Source organism: Patella vulgata, chromosome 5 (genome assembly GCF_932274485.2).
Source record: "Patella vulgata chromosome 5, xgPatVulg1.2, whole genome shotgun sequence".
Lineage (NCBI taxonomy): Eukaryota > Metazoa > Mollusca > Gastropoda > Patellidae > Patella > Patella vulgata.
This window is the reverse complement of record NC_065883.2, coordinates 35,142,152-35,170,027: the sequence shown is the minus strand read 5'-3', so window position 1 is coordinate 35,170,027 and position 27,876 is coordinate 35,142,152. Positions and strand designations below refer to the sequence as shown.

The window sequence follows — 27,876 nt, the reverse complement described above, 5'->3', positions numbered from 1 at the left end:
CTCCCTTGTCCATTATGTTTTCTGCATTTTGGTTTAAATCAAAATTTATCCAATAGCATATTCTTTGTCGAGGATGAAGGCATTGGGTGTTTTCGCCAATATTTAATTTTATGTCAACTTCACAATTGTTAGTATAAATAGAGCATTTACTTGAAAATTATCACAATTTTCATCTGGCCCTAAATCGAGTTAGTGCAGACATTTATCTTGGAACTCTCTGGATTTGTGTTCCTGGTGCTATAAGCTTTCCAGAAATGTATACATGTAGTTTGTTTATTAGGGAGGACCATGTAGAGGAATTGTACAATGTACATGTATTTCTAAGCAAGCTAGAAATATCGGCTGCAGGCCTACATGTATATAAGGAGCCAAACGGTTGAACTCATGGCCAGATTTTTACAATGAATTAAGTAGTGCTATTTAATTTGTATTTGGTGCACTATTTAATGATGAAATTCAGAATTTATGTGTGAGGTGTGGCTAAATGGTTTATTATGACATTGTGTGCTTTAGATTTTAAGGTCTGTCATTCAGTCAAGTGGTGGGATTTTGATTCCCAGCATGTATTGAAAATCTTTTTGGTTTTCTTCAGGTCCTCTGGTTTCCTCCCGCTGCTTTAAAGATCCCTACGCGCAAGCAAATTATTGAAATAGAATTAAACCATACGTGTGTTAGTCCAAATATGACTTAGTTTGTGTTGAGTGTGTGTTCAATTCAATTTCTCTCCCTCTCTCAATTAATGATTACCGGTACTTACAATTTTGTCTGGCATGACAGAGTGTCAAAGGGAGAAAACTCCATTTGTAATATTGGGATGCAGACCGCCATTAATTTCCCTATTGACTTCAATGTTAATTCTGATTTCTTTACCCGGCTCCAACTTTTCCCAAAATTTTTGTTGGGCTGAACGCTTTTCACAACAGACAGAGCAGCAAATGGCCATGCCTTTATGAAAGGGTATCGCTGCCAATATTAAATGCATTGCTACAATGTCTTTTCCATTGATTATATGTAAAAAGTACAATGTACAAAGTCTTAATACTGGTAATGATAAAGTCAAAATGATGAAACTCTTGAGTATAGTTTCATTAAATCAATACCTTGAATAAGTTAGATCATGATCATTTTCTGTATAGGCTATATAAGTAGTGATAATCAATTTGGTCAGTGTGATAATCAATTTGGTCAGTGGTGAAACTTGATGTATAGTTTCATTACAACAATACATGTACCTGTGCCTTGACTAAGTTTGATGATGAACATTTTATGCTCAGGCTTAGTAGCGGTAAGTCAAGATTTTGGAACACAATAACTCAGCTTTTAGTTCAGGTAAAGTGTTCAAACTTATTGTACAGTGTAGTTGTTCTTTGGGTGCATGTCTTGACTGAGTTGAATTATTAGCATTTTGGGCTAAGTCTAAGCCGAGATAAGCAGTTTGATTGGTTGATGCTTTAGAACATAATTACTTTGATTCTAACAGGTGTATCAGTTTCACTATATCAAAACCATGAATTAGTTCCACCATGAGTATTTTCTGTTAAAAATGAATGTACAATTAATTAATATGTGTTGTCAATTTGCTTTTTCCTTTTTTAAAACTTCTTTCTCTAGAAGGTCGGTCTAATAATAATTAAGAGGCTGGAATAATGAAGTGATTGAAGTCATAAGTGTTGTTGATCAGATATACCTTCACCTTAATATTAGAGGCGTACATTGTATATAGTCACATTACTACAGTTTCTCTATGACAGATATAATTTGTAATTTGTCATATGAAACCTAATGTAAACCTGATTACTATCAGAGTAGGTTGTACTTAAAAAGCATTCGACTTGCTGGTTGTACAAATTCGTGTATTGTGGCGAAATGGCTCCTATGAAGTGGTAAGTTTAATATATTACATGCAATTGTTACATTATTTATTTAATAAGGCGAGGATGAAGTGGGAAGGTTAAAGGGGGTCAAGATTTTCTAACGGATCCACTAATAAACCGGTTGGGGGTCTGGGGAGCGTCGTAAGAATTTGAACTTTTTTTGCTGTTGTTCAGAATTCTATCCCAAGCTACATGTATCAGTAGTAGCAACCTGTCAGGGTTATGGGAGCGAATACCCTCTGACAATCTTGTGTAAAACTTTGGGATCATGAGAGGACAAACCCAATTGATTTTCAGTGTTCTGTGAACTGCCATTGCAGAGTTGACGCCCCTTTTCCCAAAACCTTGTTGACGCTATAAGAAGCTACAATTTTTAGTGGATTGTTTTCAAACTTGGTATAAAGCATACCATGAGAGGACAAACCCTATTGATATTCAGTGTTTCAAGATCTGCTGCTCTTGAAATACACCCCCTTTTCTGAAAATTTTGTTAATGTGGTAGAAATGTTTTCATATATTGTGTATGCCCTAGAGGCTGAAGTTAATATCCGATTGACTTTAAATATATACACAGTGTTTAATTTCATCAAACGTAGAAGACTATTGATTTTCAACGATTTTTGATAATTACATGTACTGCCTAATTTATGGCACTTGATCACTTCAAAAAATCTTGTGGACGCTCTAGAGGCTACAGTTAATATCCGATTGCCTTTAAATTTATACACAGTGTTTAAGATCATGAGACGAAGAAGCCCATTGATCTCTTTGAAACATCTTGTTGACGCTCTAGAGGCTAAAGTGAATATCTGATAGACTTTAAATTTATACACAGTGTTTTAGGTCATGAGATGCAGAAGCCTATTGATTTCCAACGATTTCCGATAATTACTGCCAGAGTTATGGCACTTGATCAGTTTGACATTTGGAAATAAGAGCAGGCCATAGCAATGCTGTCCAGGCAAAATTTCCCTCACAACACACTGTTTGGTGTATACCCGTCTTTATTAACCCAGTCGGTTCAGAATAGTCATTTGCATTCAGAATAATATTTACAATTAAATGAAAGGAGCCAAGCCTCTTTGTATTTTAACGGAGTATGTTGTAAATAGAATTAGTTTTACTTGTACTAGGATATTTGTTGATAAATGTCTAGGTGATATTTGCCAGAGACTTGCATATTTCAAACATTAATTACATGTACCTGATGTACTAACAATCATCTTTACTTGACTGTTCAGGGTTGATGACTTTTCAATGAAATAAAATAGAAAATGTGTCCCTGGTTGGACAACTTTCTCAGTGATGTCATATTGCTACTACAATGCAATTAAACACTGTATTTATATGTCCCACTTCACTGGCTAACTCTATATTTTCATCAAAAGTTTCATCTTTCTTTGTTATTGTGTTAAAGTTATATTAGTTAGTGCAGGAGGACGGCACCACACATAAAAAAGACACACAATATTATCAGATGTACAGGTACAATGTATGTATTGAAGAGATCTGCAGGGGACAGCTTTACGTGTCCACTGTGCTGTGCAGTGTAGTGATACTAACAATACAGGAAATAACCCATGAAAAAAGGGGGAGATTTCCAGCACGTTGTATCAGTCTAGTGTAACTTACATGTATAATCAGCTATGTGTTACAAGAAATTTTGGTGTTTTATCTTATTGTACTTGTAAAGTAATGTAAGAAAATTATGTTTGAAGCTTATCACATACTCTATTATAGAATTTATTAAAGATGCATTATGTAATAGGTAAATCTGCCCATTACAGATCTTTGGTTTGGCCTCAAATGTTATATATAAATGATTAATTAGAGATTTATTCACATGACAAGCCCATAATCAACTCTCTAGCGCATTGGATGTTTGTAATTTTGAACAGATTGAAACAAAGTAAAGAGTTAGCCATTCTTGCTATAAAAGTCCCAAAATAGATAATGTAAAATGAATAATTTGAAAATTTTATTCAAATTACGCTATTGTGAGTGAAAATATTAGCCTTTGAAGGTTTGACAAGATGTGCACTAATTGCAACCAACGTACTGGTTGTTCGAAGCTAAGTCTCATACCTCCATTTTTTAATATGGCTGAACCGTTCAAATCTACTTAATATCAGAGATATCCAATGACACCGAGAGTTGATTATGGTCTGGATAAGTTAATTAATGTCTACTTAATAATTTAGATAACATTTCAAGCCTAAAGAAAGATCTGCAATAGGCAGATTTAGCTATTGCATAATGTATGTTTAAAGATATATTTTTAAAAAATAGATAATCAAGACTTTGTTTTTTATCATACTAATGAAAGTCGAGACTACGCTATTCTTCGGTCAGAAGGAAGTAATTTGACTGAAATTTTGAATATGTTCTTTTTTATACGCCCACGTTGAAATGTGGTCGTATGTTCCTGTTGTCCCCGTCCGTCGGTCTGGCACCGACAATTGCTTAAATTTTTACAGTGTTAATGGTCATTAGATGAAGAGGCCTATTGATTTTCAACAATTTCCGATAATTACTGCCCGAGTTATGGCCCGTTCTAAGAGGCTAAAGTTAATATCCGATTGACTTTAATTTATACACAGTGTTTAAGGTCATGAGACGAAGAAGCCTATTGAATTCCAATAATTACTGCAAGAGTTATGGTCCTTGATTACTTGAGAAATCTTTTGGATGCACTAGAGGCTAAAGTTAATATGAATTTATACACATTGATTAAGGCCATGAAACAAACAATCAAAACAAATTCTAATGATTTCTGATAATTACTTGATGGGTTGTTACTCGCTATCAGATTTTAGTGTGTTGTAAATGTTTTCATTACTGACAAAAGAAAAAATATGTGACAACCCTTTTTGACTGCTCAGACGACTTAGCTGCTGTGTGCGTATGTTTTGTTGCCTGGCAACCTATCTTAACAGATTTTGTACAAATTTAGTGTGAAGCATTAGGATTTTGAGAGGAATAACCCTATTGATTTTCATTATCTATTTTTAAATTATTATAGCGAGAAGTGTCCACTCCTTTATCTAAATCTTACATTATGCATCATTGAAAAATTAATTAATTTTTATTACAGCTATGCCCGCATCCTGGCACATTATCCATGTATTGTTCTGGTGGTGGTATTGGTTGTTGCTGTTACTTGTTTGGTTGTGTCAATCACTGTGGGCGAACAGCCTGACTTTTCAGATCCTTTGGCTGTAAGTATACATGTACTTGATTTGATAGTACTTTTATTATTTACATGTATTAATACTGTATTATTTTTTTTATCTTGTCTACAGCTTTATCTTCTGGGTTTCTATTTGGTTATGTGTTGTGTGGTTCTCCTGTACTTACTTTTAGTAACAGAAATTCAACCAGTGTTGAACCAGATGTCGGTATTTAATTGCAGTAATTTGAGATACATCAACAAACTGAAATATCATTCAAATGTCCCTTGGTAATTAAGTGGATGGTGTTATGGGTGTATGTCTTTAGTAGATGGTGTCATGGGTGCGTGTCAATGTCCATGTTCAGCACAGACCCTTTGGTCAAGGTAACACTCATCTTGAAATGTTGGACTGTTATAGTTTGACTTAGCAAGATGTACATGTAGTTACCCACAGAAAAATCACACTATGACAACCTTTATGGACTGCTCAGAGAACTGAGCTTCTGGGCATATAGTTCATTGCCTAGCAATCTATCTTTGTAGTTTGCTGTTGAATTTAACTTTATTCATATGCCTAGTTTTGTATTGATAACATGAATTCTGTACTATGGAACATCTATTACTTCTCCTGAGCAAAATTGCTATGTTGATTTGCTAGTCAGGAGTGCTGAATCATTAGCATTTTGAAGTGAGATAAGTCTGAAGAATTTGAACTGAAATACATCTGCAGACCTTAACTAAGATCAGAGGCACTGATGTTTCTCAAACGTGTCCCCTATTTCTTGTCATTCTTGACAGATGGCAACTGACTAATCACCTCATCTTGTACGGATCGTCTGCTTAGTGAATCCGATTGGGCAAAAGTACTTAATGTTGTGGACTTTCTTGAAAGTGAAACTGAAACTTGATGCATAAAATGTAAACTTGAATGATTTCCTTATGTTTTTCGTCTGATATAACCTTCATCGCTACTTTCAATAAACTTGAAATGGCGATGTTCACACTGACCTACATGATAAATTTGAACTCAACTGATCACTGAAAAATTTATACAGAGCAGTACAGATACAAGAAGGAAAGTATTTGGTCGCTAAATGAGAGAATGAATCATGATACTGGCTTGACAATTGTCTTTAGATTAGATTACTAGACTTGAACCGAAAATTTTAAGCGGAATTTGTCATCTGGAAGCCGATTTCAAACACTGGATGGACCCAAAAAGTATGTGGTCCCAGGCATGTAGAACAATCCTTGACATTTGGAAATTGATGACGAGTTGGGTAAAAGTTTCTTCATAGCACATTGCTATACAAGTCTTAAATTGCCCAGATGTTGTGGAAAATCAGGACTTTAAATCCCATTTCATTTTAGAAGTAACTTGCGTAGTTCTAGAATTATGACCATTGTAAACTTTGTAGAAACTTGTAAATGCTTCAACAGCTAAAGTCATTAAGTGATCTATTTGAAATTTATGTTCTTTGTTTTGATTTTTATGATGAATTAAAATTACACCCATTTCTAATAACCATTTATAGAGTTATTGCCCTTGATAATGTCATAAAATTTTGTCAACTGTTTATTTACTTAAAGATTCATAGTGCGACAAAACTAATGGACTGCTTGGATGAATTAGCTGCTATGGGCATATGGTTCATTGCCTGGCAACCTATCTTTACACTCGTTCTGTACTTACATATTTGTGGTAGTTGAGTTGGTCAGTATGTCACTATGTAAGTAGGTTTTGCCTACATTAAAAGTAAAATATGACTTCTTCACACAGGGCAATAGTCTTGATATTTGATTATCTTATTAGGTCTGTCAAAATCCATAGAGCATTGCAAACTATGGGAAGACATACAATTTGACAATGTAATAAGTAGCTGTAATTACACATATATAGAAGAAAGAGTAAGTAATAGAAAAATACAAGAGAGAAGAGAGATTAAAGAACAATAATTACCTGACAGGTGGATCTACATGTATATAAGACAATTTTAATAGATATTCATGTCCTATTAAGACCTTTATATTAATCCTTTGATATGATTTGTATAAAATGTATGTTCAACTGTATATAAAGTAATATGGAAACTGATTTGGATTTGGACTTTTGTTTTGATAAATAGCGACCAACTTCACCAGAATACTGCCCATCAGTACATTATCTAATTTTGAACTAGAGACAAAAAAAGTGAAAATATTGATTTTGATCGAAATTGAGATTTTCACAAAAATGAGTCTATAAATATACTATCTATCACAGAAAAAAGTTAAAAATAGCAATAATAATTAGCATCGTTGTAAAGCGGAGAATCTCTAGTTTACAAATATGACCAAAATATTGCCGATGAATTCATTTTGAATGGATACATTGGAGTTTTAAAACCCCTAAAAAATGTAAACAAACTCCGCTTGTTGCTATGCTGTCTACACAACTCGTTTGCTGATTGGCCCAGGCACCGCATGCAAAGCATTATGGTTACGTGGCTGGCTCGAGCGGACGACAGATATTTGGTTTTGGCGATAATGTTTTTGGGTACCTACATGCAATTCACTCTGATAAGTGGCAGTAAAAAAATTAATTCTGACCGTATATAGATTGCCGTTGAGTGTTAATCAAAACCACGTGGCAAAATTATGTAAATTAATCGACAAGTGAGTGTGTCATTGAGTAATACTAATCAGCCGTCATGGATCAATGATAAAGCCTTCGACAACTCATTATTTACTCTGAATAATTAATCCAAGTGGTGATTATTTGATATCTGGTTTCATCATTAAAATAATAATCAATAGGCCTTAAATGGAAATAAACAAAATGGCCAATAATTTTCTTTTCGAAGAGAATTTTATTGATAGCTGAATTCCATTTACTGTCGCTTCTTCATACAGCATGCAAAGTAAGGAATGCATATTGGATATTATTGTTTAAAATTCTCTTATCACCATGGGTCGAAAAAATGAGAACGACCAACCTGCTGAAATGCGACGATTCTCGAGTGGGAAAAACAGTCTGCCATTGTTTGATTACATCAAAACCAAACTGCTTGAAAGTGAACGTAAGCATTTCTTGCCAATGAAATTGACCTTTCTATAGGGACTCATATTTTGATACCGTTACGGTACCTGAAAATAATAATAGACATATCGTACACGCAAAACCTTATTTTAGTTCACATGTTAAAAGAACACATGTTAAGCTGTGGCAGTTTTTTGATGATTACCCAATCAACAACCTTAATTTCCTGACCACTAGCTGGTGCTAATTAATTGCTGAGATTAACTGATTAATCTCACCAAATTTATAATATACAAAACATAGACTACTAATGTATAGATTGTTCTTCAGTATAACACTATCATGGGAATATGACGCATGTGTTGTTGATTTTTTGTTACGAAAAGTGTGCATTTACTACGATTTTCGTCTTCAGCAACCTTGAAATGCCAAATAAAAAAATATTAAACAACAAAACAGCAATAAATGGTGGAAATTGTCGGATCAAATTTTTACTCTGATTTTCATCTTCAGCAACCCTGAAAACCCCAGGTTGCTATGGGATTTTGTTTTGGAACATACCAAATCTTTGACTTGCTTTTTCTCAAAACTTACTTTTGTGAGTTGGGTAGCTTCAAATGGACACAGCTCAGTCAGTTTTTGCCCGATTCAAACAAACTAATTAGTTGGAGAATGTGAAAATAACAATAACTCAATTTTCAAAATTTTCTCATTGTGACTCATTATGCCATGACAGGTCACATTTATGAAAAAACTTATTTGAGTTTTGTTTTTCATCTAATAGGTAATACAAGTTATGAATATGATTATTATATTAAATGATATGTATATATAAATATAATTTGTTTTCTTTTTCATATTTGTTGCTTATTGATTATGACATATGACAATAAACTAGATCATAAATAATATAAGAGAATAATTACGATAATAATTGATCATATAAGAATAAGAAATGATCATATAAGAATAAGGAAATGATCATATTAGAATAAGAAATGAGCATATAAGAATAAAGAATTGATCATATAAGAATAAGAAATGATCATAGGAAGATCATAAGGAAAATATTTAATAATACTATACTAAGCAGCAAAAGAAACGTCAAGTTGGTATGTTACTCTGAATAGACGTATTGCATAAAACTTGCCAAATGTTTTTATTGTATATTTGTGACCACATCTCCAACATTTAGTAAGTCGTTTTCTAGAATGATTTGATTAAAGTACCTCTCTGATTTTGAAATCGTACTGACAGGTTTTTTTTGCTGTTTAGTATATATGAAAAATAAGAAGAGAATAAAGTATCTTCTGAGCTTTTGCACAGTCTTGATGATTTAACAGTGTTGAAGACATACACAATTATGATATACTGAGCGCCATGGAAAACGCATCCCTTTGTTTTCCTAAATATTTTATTACTAGGTGGTTTTGTATGTATAATATTATGTAATACTATGAACTATTGTTTCACACAATGCTCCCAAATGCAAAAAATATCGGCCCGTGTGCACAAAAAAAAATTGCACGAGATGCATATGAAAACCCCAATATTCACTTGCAGCATTGTGTGTGAGCCCTTTAAAAGCATGTTTTCAACTTAATGTGCAGTACATGAACTGTGAAACGTCAATCTGTCGTAATTTGTTGTTGGACGTGTGAAGGAATCGAGCTAGAGATGTCACGACTTACTGAAAATCAACGGAATGAAGCCATGGGAATGTCCAGGGCTGGCATGTCTACACGTGCTATTGCCAGACACTTCAATTGTCATCAGTCCACTATTGTAAGGTTGTTGGAATGTGTTCGAGTTACTGGATCAACATGTGACCGTCAACGTCCTGGTCCACAACGCGTTTCAACCCAGGCTCAAGACCGCTACATCCGGGTCACTCATCTGCGTGACAGATTCCGCCCAGTGACTCCAACAGGTGCAGCAGTTGCGGGAAGACAAGGACCAGTAAGTGCCAACACCGTAAGACGTTGTCTCAGAGAAGTACCTTATGTTGGAACTATCCTCAGGGATCATCACCGTCAGCGGCGTTTGATAGGGGCTCAAGGATACCAGACATGGAGAAGAGTAGACTGGCAAAGTGTGCTCTTCAGTGATGAGTGTCGCTTTCATCTTTATCTGGACATGGCACCGATAGAACATGTCTGGGATGAGATTGGACGCCGTCTGTATCAGAGACCACAGATGCACACCATTGCTGCTTTAGAAGCTGCTCTTGTCCAAGAATGGAACAATTTGCCCCAGGCCTTCTTTCAAACATTGGTTAATTCCATGCGACGTCGCTGCATAGCGTGCGTAAGAACCCATGGTGGACACACGCGCTACTGACATCTGTGTCGTACTTTTGGTTTTGACCCCTCTGACTTTGTACCGTTGATTACAGATTAAACATCCATAAGTGTACAAATGTGTTGTTATTGATGTGTTCCCATTTGAATATTGTTCACAATAAGAAGCAAAATAAATAAGATATGGTTACAGGATCATTTTGTTATACGAAAAACTAAGTGATGCGTTTTCCATGGCGCTCAGTCAGTATATTTGGAACAGAAAGTGAAACTGGTATTACATTTTAGTCGGGTTGAGTACAGGGAATGACCATATTCTTTTGATTCAAAATTATTTAATATAATTGTTTATTGTCACACATTGAATGTTATTATATGAGATGGTCAACAGATATTTCAGGTTCAATCTTGCTGAGCAACATCTCTGATAACAGACTGGACCAAGGAAGCATGAAACTGATATCTTCAATACTGGACAAGGTTGACTTTGTCAAACCTCAGAGATTTCTCCAATGTCAAGAAGAAGTAGCAGAACATTGTTCATCACCAAATAGACTTCAAGGTATCCAGAAAAATGTTCAAGATCAATAAGATGAATGTGGTGGACCTCATAACAGTATCATAATCCCTGATCCAGTAAACATTTAATTTTCCAGAAATTACTAAAGATTATGAGCGTGTTCCTGGTTAAATATGTGTGTGATCTAGATATATTGGTGTGTTATAGCAGAAGTTATATTTATATGACAATGTTAATATCTAATGTATATATATTCTGCATATGAAGCAGTCAAATGAAAATTACTCCTACTCCTACAAATAATGTGTTAAAAGGTTTCAATTCCACAAATGATACATGTAAATATTCCGGTGTTGCAGACTTTAAAAAGTGAACATATTGAAACTTTCGTTATCATATAATACATGTACTAATACTTTACAATGCGACACTTTATTACCATTGACTTTTTAAATTTCATTTGAATTGGAATTTTACATTCCTTAAAAACTTTTTATGTATGTGACAAGAATGTATTATACATAAGGCAACAACAAAGGATTTTAATCCAATAGAGTCAGACCAGTGCCAATCAAGTGTCAAAAGCTTTTACATTATTTATGGTTAAAAGCTTAGTAACTGATTCTATTAATTATATTTTACTACGAAACTTTAATCAATTAAATTTATATATTAATTTAATTTCTTCGATTTGATTCGTTACCATATATTATCCCTAATTTTGTCTTTAATCTTATTTGTCGACCCCTTGTCAGTGATGCAGGACGGAGGGCCTGATAAGAACAGCTCTCTGGTCATTCGGATGGCACGAAAAACCGAGGTCCCGTGTACACATTGGTGTGCAAGTAAAAGATCCCTTGACAGTTGGAATTCGATATAAGAGTTGGCCGTAGTGCCGCTGTCTGGGCAAAATTTGCCTCATAGCATACTGTATCACATATGCCCGTCTTCATTAGCCCAGTTTGGAGCAGAACAGTCGGATGTTAAACCCCATTTCATTTCATTTCTTATTTGCCAAAATGATTGCTCTTTCATCTGTATGTAAATAAGTTTCTTAAAACCCAACAACAATCACATGAAAGAAACAGATGAGAGATGAAATAAGATAGGATATAGGAAATATGTGCATAGGAGTTGAGAAATATAATTCAGATAACTAAGAGCTAGTCAAGGGTTACTTTATATTAACCCTTTGATATGATTTGTATAAAATGTATGTTCAGTTGTATATAAAGTAATATGGAAACAGATTTGGAATTGGACTTTTGATGAACAGTGACCAGCTTCACTGTCCATCAGTAATGAACTACACCCACTCCAATTCATAGCTCATCAATATGTATAAAATATTACATGTGTATCACTTGAGTGCTTATTCGAATGAAGAACAGCCCTAAAACATTGGTGATAGTATTATAATTACTCCTTTCCACATATCTAAATTTCATAAGGGGGCATTACTGTTGGTTTGTTTTCCAAGACTTGTTTTGTCTTGATCTTAGTCTGTGTAATCTAGGTTGTCTTCATGTCTAAATCAAACATCAACAGAGACTTATATGATCTTTACATAAGATTTAGGTAGGGTTAAATTTTACAGATTAATTTACATGTATATAAATTCTTTATCAAGTCTCCATAGTTTTACCATGGACTGTATTATAAGGTCCATGGTTTTACCATATTTTCATGTATCATGTTTTACATCCCACTTCTACTCGTTGCCACTGGCAACCTTTGATAGAACTGTCCTGTTTAGTTTCAATACATGCTTAAAAGTATCTGTGTATCAGAAATATACAGAAAGAGTAGGCCTACTGTTCATTTCTGAGACACGGATACTTTTATACTGTTTTAGATACCTATCAAGCAATAAGTAGCGGACGTTTAGTCCGACACAGATCGCAATTGATAACGATGGCTCTATACAATGCACAAGGATAATGTACATGAAACAACTAGTCAAAATCATAGTAACAAAACAAACCGGGGGGTCATCGTCAAGGCTCTCTCTACCATGCTTAAATTCCGCAGCCCACTTCTTTACTGTGGAAAAGGAAGAGGCATCATCCCTTAAAGTGGAGACCATGTCAGCATGTATCTGTGTTGGGTTAGTCCTTTCAGTTGCAGGTACTTGAGGACTGCCCTATAGCCATTTTAGTTTCCATTTCTGATGATTTCAATGGGTAGGTTCACAAGAGGGCCTTGTAGTAATACCACTACAGTTGCAGTTCTTATGTCTGTGATTCATTCAATGAAAGTGATAATAATTACATCATTTAAATGGACCTGTATCTTTGATATATTTTTGCGGTGAATATACATAAAGTAGCAAAAATATGATTATGTCCTCATATTTTCATCAAGCGCCCTCGCTTAGTCAAGTTTGACCACCGATTGGAGAGAGAGAGAGAGAGAGAAATGGGGTTTAACGTCCACTCAAAAACAAACTAGGTCAGTTCGGGACTAACATATGGTTTAATTTTATTTCAATAATTCGCTTGCGCATAGGAGTCTTTAGCAGTGGGAGGAAACCGGAGGACCCGGAGAAAACCCATGAGGTTGGACAGGCGACCCTACTCCTTGTCACGTACAACCGGGGATTCGAAACCACGCCAGTCGACTCAATGACAGACTTTATGATAACAGCGCGCGCACGCTAACCATTCAGCCATCCAACCCCCCACCACCGATTGGTGATTTTGTCAAGATTGATCATGTCCATCAGGTCACTCTCACATGCAAGAGTCAATAGTTACTGTTCCTGTTTCATTACTTAACGCATAAACTGCGCTCCGCAGATGTGGATGTTAAGACACTGTAAGTAGCAATATGAAACACTGTCTAGTCAGTGGAAACAATGTTTCACTCCAGGATTTTAGATAAACTAGTGCATTGTTGACTGATCGAATTTCCTTGTGGTTTTCTTTCAGATGGCATCGGAACATGGTCAGTTCAGCCTTCAAGGCGTCCTCATCTTGTCGCATCGACACAAGGAACATAGCACAGAACCGTACCAATTCTGTATTGTCGACTGGGCCATTGTAGGGTGGTTGCAGCAAGGTCACAGCCGGTTGAAGAATGTCCGTAAACAGCCTTCAGATTTGCCTTCCAGTTTTGCCTTTATTGCATCAGATACCGCAATAAATTCCTTCCTGTCATGCTCCACCAGACTATGGCTGGCTGCCGTTTCAGGATGATCGGAGATGCTATGTTGTTCGGCCAAATTAATATGGCATAAAGCATGTTGTTCAGCCACAGACTTAGTCGCTTGTATCTGATTTTCCAGGCCGTCACTGTCATTGCGGATGTGTTCGAGCATTGTAATGGTTGCTTTGAAACTTTGTATGGTATCAATTTATATTCATGTCGATGCCCTGAACACTTGGTCTCACCCATAACGTTTTTTATAAACATCAACATCACCAAGAAGTTGAAACATTTCATCTTATCCAACAATGCTCCCGCCTTTACTCTTGTTTTTGTGTTGTACATGGAGTCGGTCTAGATCTCAAGGACTTCTAATACAAATAGATTCCTCGCGTGCTACTCAATGCGTGGCTGACAGATTGAGAAGCATCAACAGTTCTTCATCGGACTGTTTCACTTTTTCGCGGTCAACATTGAATTGCTTAGTGCTGTATGTGACGAAAACGAAGAGCTCTTGCAATATCTCAAAAAGTGCACATACTTTATTATTATTATTATTATTACAGCATATTTATAGTGCACCCTTTCATATAACATGTTCAGGAGCACTTTACAAAGTGACAATGTAAATCATACATAAACAACAAGATTATGGACATGTTAACGATTGTATACAGAGTCAGTTAAAAGCCTGATTAAATAAATGTGTTTTAAGTTGTTTTTTAAAAGAATATAGAGATGTACAACATCTTAAACTAAATGGTAGATTATTCCACTGATATATTTATTCTGTGGGCTGTGCAGGGTATATACGGAATGTCGCATTCAAGATGAGTGTGCATCATTGCATGACATCCCCTGAAAACACCAGACATAGATGCTGTGAAGTTGTGCGATTGGATCAAGACACTTTCTGTCGAGTGATGCGATAATCGCCAGTGCTTGTCCATCCCCAGTTTTATCATTGATGTCTTTGATGTCGTCCAAGCGTTCAGTTGGAAGACCAGAATCAGGACAAACATGTTGAGCCACTACTGCCATTTGATCAGTGTGTGACATGCCAGGGGTCGTGTCAGCAATTTACCTCCTCTGTCACTCTGTTGGAAACATCTTTCACCAAGCAGTTTGATATATTCATTTTGAGACTTTGGAGAAAATATCTGGCAGCGTAAGAAGGTTTGGGGGCATCAGCTAGCCACCGTTTGAAAGACGGCACCGGTCTAGAAAGCAACTGCACAAAATAATTAAAATTACTGTTTCCTTCATCTTCTTCGGATGATCCACGCATGGCCAAGCCTTGGCGTCCAAGAGTTCTGGTGATATCGAGCATAATTTTTATTGCCAAGCTTTATCCATCAACAAGTCAATGTGTCCCCTTGGATCAACGAAATTAGCCAACTGCTGTAACGCGGCTTTGTGACCAAAATGAGTGGATATCTTCCCTTTCTTCTTTGTCCGACACTTTTCATCTTGTCCCACGCGTTCTGGCCATCTTTAATCCAAACATCTCTGGTGTCAGATTGGGGGAACAACTGACACACAAAGCAATAAGCGTTGTCTGCGTGGAGGGAATATTCAAGGTATGGATACTGCTTGAACCATTCCGATGAAAACATGCATTGTTTTTTCTTATCTTTTATGTTAGGATTTCTAGGATAACATGTGAGTTTGGGCTGGAAAGGGCCTTGTTCTATCAGGCAAATCCTATCTGCGTCAGTCATTATGTTCCACCTCTTGGCTGGGTCACGTTTGATAGGAGCTTGATCCACAGAATTAGGGAACATCATCAAGCTTTGTTATTTCATTGACAGCTATCTTCAGTAAAGATGAACTCTGAACTTTAATTCTCTGAACAATATCCACCGAATCACCTAGTAAATGCTTTGTGTTTGGGGCATCAGCATTCTCAGCAGTTGAAAGCAGTTCTTGACATTCGCCAATAGTAGAAGTCAAATGCCGTAATTTGCCATAACATGTAATCCAGCATTCAGTTGGATTCCCAGTTGCAGTATCGGTGTTTTCAGTACTAGAATCTGAATAATTAGAGCTTTCAGAAATGATTTTGTCAACTTGATCATCACGATTCACGTTTAGTTGCTGCTCCAGTGATGGCTTATAGAGCATTTCTTCATCACTTGTCATCTCAAGATCATGTTGCTGCTCAGTCTCGCAAATTCCACAGGTGCCTCAGGTTGATGCTCTTCATCCTATGACTGGTCAAACTGGGTGTCATTGGGAGATGAACGTGATGGCAAGTTTGCCTGTTCTTGTACATGCGATACAAAGAGTGAAGAGAGTGTAGATTGGTTGGGAGTGTGGTAACGTTTTAACTGGGGTGGAAAGTGCAGCAGTGCCAACCGGTATAGTCGTTATTGAAAGTTGACCCACAAATTCCACATTTGACTTTGTAGTGTTTTCCACCAGGCATCTTGAAATAAATAATATACCGTTTAGTGTGGCTTGGCTGCTGGATAGGGATACTTGGATTCCAGAAATTTTCTGCTATATATATATATATATATATATATATATAAACGTTTTAATTTCTACTGCTATTGAATTTGCAAAAGTAAAAATTGTCTAGTAATAGATCACCTTAAAATTTCATAATTGAAAGATTTTGTATGTGTTTCTGAAACAAACATGCATTTTCTTTTACCATTCCAATAACTTGTTACCAACTGTTTGACTAATATTATTTGTATGACAATCAAGAATGAAATTTGAATTATCAAACTCTTCATACAACAAGCTCTCTCAATTTCTTAGACCAACATACTCTTAACAGAATAAGAGTAATAAACATTTTTTCAGCCATGACAAGTTGACTGGGTTATTTTATATATAGTTTTGCAATTTAGGTGCACAGATCAACGCACATGTCATACCTATATTAAAGGAGCTAAATCGCTTACATTTAGGACCTAGAAATTGACAAAAGTGGGTCGCAATGCATATAATACTGTAATATGAATGTATATAAACTAATTTACATTCAATGGTTTCCGTTTTTACTCCAATTTCAAATCAGTTATGTTCGGCAAAATAAGCCAGCAGTCTTAAGCGAGTGCAAATTTTCTAGCGTCTGGTTATTCCGGTCTACATATGCCATTTGATTTGGTGCAATGTATCTAGCCTCATCCCTCGAGTCTCTTGATACAACTGGGGCTGAAGCGCATTATGGTACACGATTCGTGTACCAATGGTAAAATGTTTATTTTGTCTTAAATATTGGATATCAAAAGCCCATCTTTTTCCGGTAAGATCACAACATGAATGTTGATTTAATTTGACAAATAATTCGTGTTTTCAATGTTGAAGATTTTGAATGATATTGAGTTAGAGACTTAGCTACTTTAAGTATCTGATATTTTTCCCTTCTATTTTGGCATTGTTTTTTTTTACCTCATTGATTCATTTAGTTGACTGCAGTGACTGCATTTAGTGTAAGACCAACTACAGTAAACGTGGGATTCGTATAAGACGGATATTCGCTCAACTGGGATAAAATCGTTTGGACCCTAAGTCGGATCGGCAGTATGTTCACAACATGCCGTTAGAAATACATCCCCCTCCACCAAACGGCCTGGCTGACGCCATTGAAATCCAAATACAGGGCAGCGCACAAATTTGCGCAACTCGGCCCGTATAAGACGAAACGAAATTAGAATTTTTGAAAAAATTTGATTGTAATTGGGCTAGGCAAAGCAATAATTGACTGAAGTTTCTCAGCTTTTCAACGATTCTAATTTTTCCCCACCCCAGCTTACCTAAATTTCGTTTCATCTTATATGGCTGAGCCACGTAAATCCGTGCGCCACCCCACATCTAGACCTCAATGGTGTCCGCCAAAGCCATTTAGCAGAAGGGCATGCATTTTTAACAGCATGTTGTGTTGCACATACTGACTCTAGCGAGGTCTTATTTTCTCACTAAAATGTTCTTTACATTGTTCAAGTGTTCATAGAGACTGATACACGACCGTTTAGCAGTAAAAAGTTGCCCAGTAAAATTGACTGGAAACCGATTTTATTTCAACAAGGATTCAATAGGACGGTTCCTAAACATATAGGGCGATAATGAGACCTACGTTCAGAGCTGAACTAGGTCTTCTGCTAACTCAGATAAACTTGGTCAGCCCACTTAGATCAGACTTATGCGAAGTTTACTATATAGTTTTGCGTGATGTATACAATTTAGGTGCACAGATCAACACATATACCTATAATACAGTATTTGGGATTTTTTCCTTCTATTTTGATGTTGTTTAGCTCATTAATTCATTTATTTGGCGATGCATTATTTTGCAACCGACTGCACTTATTTTATGACCAACAATTTTTTTTCCACACATCCCCACACACTCCTACATTTATGTTCCTGACAGGGGCGGGTACAATAAATTTGTGGACCTTTAAAAAAAAATATGTTAAAATGGGCAATTTGTTACATTATTGTTTCGTATTTGTATTGCTGTATTAGCTTGAAAACGTTGAGTGAATATTCTTCAAAATGTCACCTTACATACACTAGTAGCTGTTTCACCCGAGTATGTGTTTTTATTTTTACTCAATCCGGTTACTAAATACCATTTAAAGATTATTCTTATTCCCGTTTTATATGTTCGTGTAATATTTCCCAAAAGAAGGTGTAAGAAATAAAAGACAGCCAAGCAGAAGGAGTTAAATAGATTTATTCTACATCTTTGAAGCTTGATAAATTAAAGTATACTTTACCCTTTGTATATGATAATGAATATGCTTGTTGAACCTTTAGTCCAGTTTGGAGCAGACCAATAGGACGTTAAACCCCATTTCATTTCATTTCTTATTGAACCTTAAGACATTTTGTATAATATATTGGCACTCAGTTGTACCATGGACCTTATAATATTATAAGGTCCATGGTTGTACAAACTTGTGTTGAGCAAAGGTAGTATGCAAAAGAGAATTACGTTTTTTCTGAAACATATGGATATACATGTACATGTAGATACATTATTTTTTCAAAAGATTAATAATCAGCCTAACAGAGTGGACGAAAACCAAAATCCCACTGCAGTTTGGGAAAGTGTAGAGTTTTGAAAAGAGATGTTGCAAGTTTATACAGAAGTGTTTATAAATAATGATAATTTTGTAAACATTGATTGTTAATCCCAGTAGTCTCAAATCTATTTGTTGTGAAGCGTTTGGTGTCATGAGAGTACAAACTCTATCAATATCAAAATTCAGCATTCCATGACCTTCCCTTTGGCGTTAACCCTCTTTGCTGAAAAACTAAAGGCTACATTTTTATACGCCCACATTGAAATGTGGTCGTATATTGTTGTCACCCCCGTCCGTTCGGCGTCCACTATTGCTTGTGGACGCTCTAGAGGCTAAAGTTAATATCCGATTGACTTTAAATTTATACACAGTGTTTGAGGCCATGCGATGAAGAATCATATTGATTTTCAACGATTTCGGATAATTGCTGCCAGAGTCATGGCCCTTGATCACTTTGAAAAATCTTGTGACACTCTAGAGGCTAACGTTATCATCTGATTGACTTCAGATTGATACACAGAGTTTAAGGTCTTGAGACGAACAAGTATATTGATTTTCAATGAATCTTTATGACTTGAACAGCTAATCCATGATGTTAAAAGTTTCGTATACTAAACGTTAGCATGGGGCAGAAATTTATAAAAATCAAACAAATTCTAATGGTTTTTGATAATTACTTAATGAGTTGTTACTTTTAATCAGATTTTAGTGTATTATAAATGTTTCATTACCGAAAAAAGTAAAAATATGTGACAACTCTTGTTGACTGCCCGGACGATATAGCTGCTGTGGGCGTATGTTTCGTTGCCTGGCAACCTATCTTTATTCAAATTTGGTGTGAAGGATTGTGGTCATTAGAGGACAAATCCTACATGTGTCAATATTCACTGTTCCGCAGTTTTCCACTCGGGGTTATCGAAAAACCTGTGAATGCGATAGAGGCTACAGTTTGTAAAATAAAGATTCAATTTTTTGATGGCATCCTTCCACGATTTATTCCTAGATAAGCTTCTGTTTATGGCTCTAGTTTACTTTTAGTCATAGCTGCTGTGTGGGTGTATTCCAATCTTTGTTTTTAGTAGCTTGTAAATGCTCCCATTACCTAAAAAAGATGACATAGCTGCTGTGCTCGTATGTTTCTTTTCCTGACAACCTATTTTTAATATAGCCTGGTAGCGTGTTTGATTTCATCCTTTTACTCTTCTAATTTTTCCCAGGGTTTTGAGCCTAGACAAACTGAAATAGGTGCAAGAATGGTGGCATATGAAAACTTGGTTAAAAATAACGATGAAAATGTTAACTTGCTACCATATGTTAAAATGTACAAAGAAAATCTTATTGAACGAATACGCAATAAGTCAAAAGAACGCAAGCGGCAGAAGGAAAAGAAGAAGAAAAGAAAAAAACTACGATTGTCATCCAAAGCATCAAAAAACTCTTCAAAATTAGAATATGATTCAGATGAAAAGTTCTTTTGTGGTATACCAGGTAGGTTTTGAGAAATTATATAATGTAAATTGAACTACATGTGTCCTTCTCCCAAAAAATACCTGATTGTGAAGCAGGACACATTTAATTATATTTTCTATATTAGGCCTTAGTTATTTTATTATTTGGTTTACTGACCCAACTGACCACATGAAATATATGTAAAACATATTTTTCACCTTTTATATAGTTTACAAATATATTGCTGACTGTGTAGTCTTCACTAAAGTAGAAAATTAAACATGGAAAAGATTAATTGCGATGTAACTATAGTGGCATAAAATACCATTCTCAAGACACAGTATACATACACCTATATCTAAGGCTCAAACAATTATAGAATCATATATGTATTAATCCTTATAAGACATGTAGAAATAGATTTCACTAAAATTAACACACTTATATGAATATACTACTTCTGAATTTTTGTCAGCCGCCTTTGTAGAAAGCAGGGGACTATTAAAATGGGTCTGTCTGTCTGTCACACTTTTTGGGACACAATAACTCTCCTTCTAATTGAGCTAGAATGTTCAAACTTGGTGTAGGTGTTTATTAGGTCAATGCCTTGATGGAGTTCGAAGATGAGCATTTTCTGCTTAGGGTAAGCAGAGATAAGCAATTTGATTGGTTGATGCTTTGGGACACGATAACTTTAGTTCTAATTAAGTGAGAGTGATGAAACTTGGTGTTAGTTTCATTACATCAATACCTTGACTAAGTTCAATAATGAGCATTTTCTGCTCAGGGTAAGCAGAGCAATAAGCAATTTGATTGGCCGAGATTTTGGAACACAATAACTCTCCTTCTAATTTAGGTAGAATTTTCAAACTAGGTGTAGGTTTTAATTAGGTCAATGCCTTTATGGTGTTTGAAGATGAGAATTTTTTGCTTCGGGTAAGCAGAGATAAGTAATTTGATTGGTTGATGCTTTGGGACACGATAACTTTAGTTCTAATTTAGTGAGAGTGAGGACACTTGGTGTATAGTTTTATCACATCAATACCTTGACTAAGGTCGATAATGAGCACTTTCTGCTCGGGGTAAGCAGAACGATAAGCAATTTGATTGGACAAGACTTTGGAACACAGTAACTCTCCTTCTAATTGATCTAGTTCGATGATAAACATTGTCTGCTTAAGGTAAGATGAGATAAGCAATCTGATTGGTTGATGCTTTGGGACACGATATCTTTGGTTATAATTAAGTGAGAGTGATGAAACTCCGAGTATAGATTCATTATATCATTACCTTGAATAAGTTCGATGATGAGAATTTTATGCTTAGGCTAAGGAGAGATAAGCAATTTGATTGGTCAAGACTTTCGAACATAACAACTCTGCTTTTAATTGAGATAGAATGTTTAAATTTGATGTAAATGTTCATTAGGTGAATTTCTTGGGCTGAGTTCAATGATTAACATTTCGAGCGAAAGCTAAGCAGAGCTAAGCAATTTCATTGGTCAATGCTTTAGGCCAAGATAACTTTGATTCTATCTGATAGAGAGTGATGAAACTTAGTGCATAATTGATAAAAGTTGATATCAGTTTGATTGATTGATACTTTTGAAAAAAATAAATGTGTGATAAATTAAAATGTGTCATCTATTTATTTTGGGATTTCAGTCGGGGACATCAGCCTCAATGTTGAGTTGTATTAACATTCTACGTTTCAATACACATAAAGGTAGTATATCCATATAAGAGTGTTAATCAAATATGTATTCATGTTTCAAATAATATTTTCATCATCACACAATCTGTTTTTCAGATAAAGCCTATGCCAGATTGGTGTTTGGTTCTGCAGATGGTAGTTCCTTATATAGTGCAAAAAATCTCCATAATTTATGTCTAATGGAAAGTTCATGGCTACATAAAAGAAAGGATTACCGTAGCAACTGTATCAAAGCCATGAGTCATAACTGTTGTAGAAGTTGGTCACTTGGAAACTATGTAGCCCTTTTATCCAATAAGAGTGGATGTATGGAGGTGACAGAAGATGATTTAAGTCAAGTACTTAATACTCTGGAGATGTGTGCACCATTTTATGGTAACTACTCCTTAGGACCTAACTGTCATTTCTCTCCGGATGCTTGGTTTTACTCTTATGATCATCCATTAGATCACTGCCCAGGAATTCCTCATCAGTGTACCCAATATAATGCTGTTTATCATATTTTACACTATTTAACAGACTCTTCATTTTCAAAACAACTCACAAAAAACAATAAATTGTCTTTAAAATATACCATTACATTTCTTCCTGTTGCTGGCAGCTCCTCCTCAATAGATTTATATAAATATATAGAAAGTTTACCCAGACAATACAAAACTGTAGAAATAGTTGGTGCTGAGTTTGGTATAAAGCATATACTGTTTGAAGAATATCTAATATCAGATACAAAATGGCTGTCTGCTGCTGGTGCGGTCATCTTTATTTTCATGTGGCTTTATTCATCCTCCATTTTTATCACCTGTATGACATTTTTAGCCATGTTTGGATCACTGGAAGTGGCATATTTTCTCTACATGTTTGTGTTTGAGATCAAATTTTTTCCATATATGAATATGGTAACTGTTATAATTATGATTGGTATTGGGGCTGATGACATGTTCATTTATTGTAAAGTGTGGCACTTATCAAAATCTGAAAAAAACAATGGAACTTTAGAAAAAATTGTGAGTGATACGTTACGACATGCTACTCTATCAATGTTAGTAACCAGTTTAACAACTTCTGCGGCCTTTTATTCAAATTATATTAGTGACATCACTGCCATTCAATGTTTTAGCATATATGCAGGCACTGCCGTCTTCTGTAACTTTGTGTTGATGATAACATGGATTCCAGCCAGTATTATGGCCTACAAGAAATGGTGCAATTTTTGTGTTTGTCATAGTCCTGACATATATTCAGGCAATAAAAACGTGGGTTACTATTTGTGTAAAATTCCGTACAAACTATATTACCTCATTACTGATTGGTCCAGAATATTTTTTGAGAAGATTTTACCTTGTTTTGTTATTCGCTTTCGTTATTTGTGGCTGTTTATTTACGGTAGTTTAGGAATATGTGGTGTTCTTGTTATATTTTATTATCCGCGTCTTAAACTCCCTTCATCTAAAAAATTTCAAGTGTTTTCATCCAATCATTTATTAGAAAAATATGATTTTGAACTTGGTGAGGTATTTGGTTTTGAAAAAACTGAAAATACAAATGACATTCCATTACTGCCCATCACAGTTATATGGGGAATACACCCAATTGACAATGGTGACAGACTTGACCCAAGTAAAAAGGGATCATTAGTATTTGATAGTGCATTTGATTTGACAACAGAAAATGCTCAAAAATGGATTCTGGAATTCTGTCAACGATTGCGCCGTTCTGATTTTTATCTAAAATCCCCAGGTATACAACTTACAAACTGCTTTTTAGAAAATTTTGTGTATGAATACATGAAGCAACCATGTCGAGTTGAAACCACAGATAATACTCCATGTTGTAATGAAACCAAGTTTCCGTTTAGTAGAGCCGTGTTTAGCCATTGTTTAAGTCGCTATATTGTAGCCTTACAAAAGACACCAGGCGTTATCTACTCGGCCTACTCCCCAGGACCACGATTTTCCAATGGTCAAATTAGTGCCTTCTTTATTGAGTTTCTCAGTAACGAACCTTACAGCCAATCATATGAGAAAATGAGTTCTTTTTATCAGCGAATAAACCAATGGGTAACAGAGGAAATGGTGCAGGCACCTGCTGAAATGAGAAATGGCTGGTTAATAAGTGACCTTGCATTTTATGATCTGCAAAAAAGTCTTGCTACAGGAACTCCTTTAGCAATGGGTGTGTCTCTTGCTGTAGCTGCTGTTGTGGCCTTTTTCACAACATTAAATGTTCTCATTACATTATATGCGATTTTGTGTATCACGTGTATCATTGCTGTTACTATAGCAACTCTGGTGCTGTTAGGCTGGGAATTGAATATATTGGAATCAGTGGTTATTACTGTTGCTATAGGAATGTCCATAGATTTCACTTTACATTATGGTGTGGCCTATAGACTGTCTCCTGATCTAGATCGAGAGATGCGTGTAGCATGTTCTGTTGGACGAATGGGAAGTGCTGTGGCTATGGCAGCATTAACGACATTCCTAGCTGGGTCATTAATGATGCCTTCAACTGTTTTAGCTTATAACAAGTTTGGAATTTTTCTTATGTTAATTATTACAATTGGATGGGTTTACTCAACATTTTTCTTTCAATCACTATTAAGAACTCTGGGACCACAGGGAGGGTTTGGTCAATTTCATTGGCCATCTTCAGACTGTTGTTCTCCAAGCAGACGAAAACATGTAGATAAAACAGTTTATGCTTTTTCTGAATCAACATTATCAAGTTCAAGCACAAGTTATCCTAATCACACTATTAGTGAAATACATGAACTTGAACCTCTTACAGAAGTTTATGAACCTCAATCACATTCCAGACCTCATTCCCATGCCCGCATACGGCAAAAAACTGTATATGCCGACCTGAGCACTCGGTATCCCTTAGAAGCTGAAGTTATAGTCCCAAAACGTGAAACATATGTTAAGTTTGAATCAGGTGTAAAAGACCAGAGTGAGGGGCAATCAGACATGACATCAGATATTGAACACGAAAGAATAAATCCTGAAAAGAAAGATGAAGTCGTAAAGGAACCAAAAACTATGGTATTAGAAAGTGATGTCATAATTCAAAATGGTGCAGAGGTCTAAAAAATCACTGTTTGTTTTGTTACTTTTTTTTTTTTTTTTTTTTTTTTACATTTTTTGCTTTTTCTAACCTTTATGTATACTTAATATAGCTTTACCAGATCTCTACTTTATTATCTGTAAATACTTTTTTCTACTTAAAAAAAAAACAACAAAAAATAAAAAAAAAAGGAATCAAAACTCAGAAACTTACCGAGGCATTGTGGAATGGTTTTAGAATTTAATTTTCAAACATAATATTTAATAAATTAAATTACTGTGTTGATAAACTACATAGTGTATTCTTACAATCTTGGATTCATATAAAATACGGGGAAATGATGTCTTTAGCACGTTTTCGTTTTGGGTCCTAAAAACTCGAAATAGAGTTTTCTTTGTTTTATACAAATGACCAATTTATTGTTTTACAAAATATTGAATTAACCGTTTTTTTAAATATTTAATTACTGAAATGGGGTTGATATATAATCTCATCATAATTAATACTAACATTTTGCCGGCAACTGCATCTATCAGCCGTTCTCAAACTCTTGTGACTTTATACAGATTCAGCTCAATTTTGTCTAGATTATATTCTTAGTAATATAAGTATCCCCCATGGCATCGCCGTATTGGTGACTATTTTTCTTTTCTAGATTATCTTCGTTGTATGCTGCAATGACCCAGACTGTTAACAATTATTGACTCACTGCTCCTCACAAAATTGACACTTATTTGTATTTTTCAATGGTTTAGGTCTATATTATAGGGACCATCCCAGCCAAAATTATCAATATTTCGATCGAAAATCGCGGAGTTCATGTGGATTCTGTTTTCATTAGATTCTTAACAAAATAAAAATATTTTCTACCGCAAGCTACTCGTTGTTCCACGCCCATTTCACGCTTTGATTCATAAAGCGTTTGGGTGCCATTCTATAAAGAGGGGGTCGCACTTTCCACCTACAAATTAAATATCAAATTATATTTAAGTAAAATAAGATTATTAATCTGTTTATCATAAGTTAATGTATTAATATGATAAAATGTTGAAATTTATGAAGCCGCGTGATTGTTTATGTACGTCTCGGAGTCGATGTCCTGCTGTCTCGGTCACCCAGAACCCCCTTATCTTCAAGTTACGAATGACTATTCTGAATGATAGAGACTAATAATGAACTGTCGATCGATAAGTAGTGGAACACCAGGCTACTACTTCGCTACTGAAACGTTCTTCCACATGACATTTGATTGCTAGTAAACGGAGACGGATGTTTCTAACTCATGCACAAATTTAGCGTGTAACAATTTACCAATAAGTCACCAAAAACTCAAGACTAAAAAGTGACCTAACTACGCGAGAACGTTAACTTCTTTATTGGCCCCCAAAGCCCATCATACTCGCATGCTCCTTCCCAGACCATCCCCGCCCTTTAACATCGATGGTAATATTATTTTTTGCTAATACATATTAAATATATCAAGGCCTATTATTCACTTTTTAAGAAAATAATTCGAACATGGGTTTATCTTCATAAAATCGTATTAATAAAACCACATCAAATCTTACTGGGCTCGACTAATAACTCGCTTACCAAAATGACCATTTAATTTTTGGTCACAATTTTATCTTATGAAATAAAGAAATAAATGTGTTATTTAATTAAGTTGATTTGTTTGTATTTTTTATTAATTTGCATGACACTATTGCTCTTGTTGACCATTAGAACACCAAGGAAAGGCGGTGTATGTGATGTATGTGTGTGGCGGGGGCGGCGCAGAGGTTTTTTTTTTTATCAGCGTCAAACTTTTCAACTTAACCAGGGGCCCTACAGTTCCAGGATTTTGCCATCGGAAAATTTAGAAATAAGGCTTACATAAGTTTTGTTTCATTTACAAAGACAAATTATGAATGTTCAAGGGAGAACTATACCACTGCAGTTCATAATTTGGCAAATTTGCAACACACTCACTGTAAATATGTTTTCCCTCGTACATTGTTTTTTTCTAAAATATAAATACATGTCTATATTTGACACGGAGAGAGGTTTAATATAGGTTGTGCCTGTTCACCAATCCCTGTAGTGTTCAGATACAATTGTGAATAAAATACTATTTAAAAGATAACAAAATATATTGTTTAAAAGATAAAAAGAAAAATTAAAAAAAATGTATCAATTTAGTATCGTTTTATTTGAATTAGTTATATGGGGCACCATAATCTTTACATTGTTTAGGGTCTCAAAATCCCATAATCCTGGGCGAACCCCAATCTTTTGTAGTGCAACATTCCCCGACAATATTGTTAGTCTTCCTTTAATTATATTATTGACAATCAATATAATGTTGTACAATACCCATTGTAGATCATGAGAGCATTCGTCTAAATCTTGGCCTATCTATTAATCAATCTTACAGCATTGCGTTGATCAATATCTGTGTGCATACCAAAATGCCAAGCATCGTTATTTTATTAGTCGCTACCTGTAAATCCGGGAGACCATAAATTCTCTCTCAACCCCTGTGTCTGTCTTTTTTTGTTTTCTAGAAGAAATTTAAATGAATTTTTGAGATAT

At 35.2% G+C, this 27,876-nt stretch overlaps 1 protein-coding gene across 2 annotated transcripts in view; it reads left to right on the top strand.

Moving 5' to 3' along the window:
- Window positions 1-26,967, top strand: part of LOC126820645 (protein dispatched homolog 1) — an 80,043-nt gene extending 53,076 nt beyond the window's left edge. For both annotated transcript variants that reach the window (XM_050548716.2, XM_050548717.2), the window contains exons 2-4: window positions 4,969-5,092; window positions 20,295-20,565; window positions 22,336-26,967. In XM_050548716.2, coding sequence (XP_050404673.1) covers window positions 4,969-5,092; window positions 20,295-20,565; window positions 22,336-25,325 — 3,385 coding nt within the window. In that variant the 3' untranslated portion in view covers window positions 25,326-26,967. The remainder of the gene's footprint in view (window positions 1-4,968; window positions 5,093-20,294; window positions 20,566-22,335) is intronic.
- Window positions 26,968-27,876: the final 909 nt, after the last annotated feature.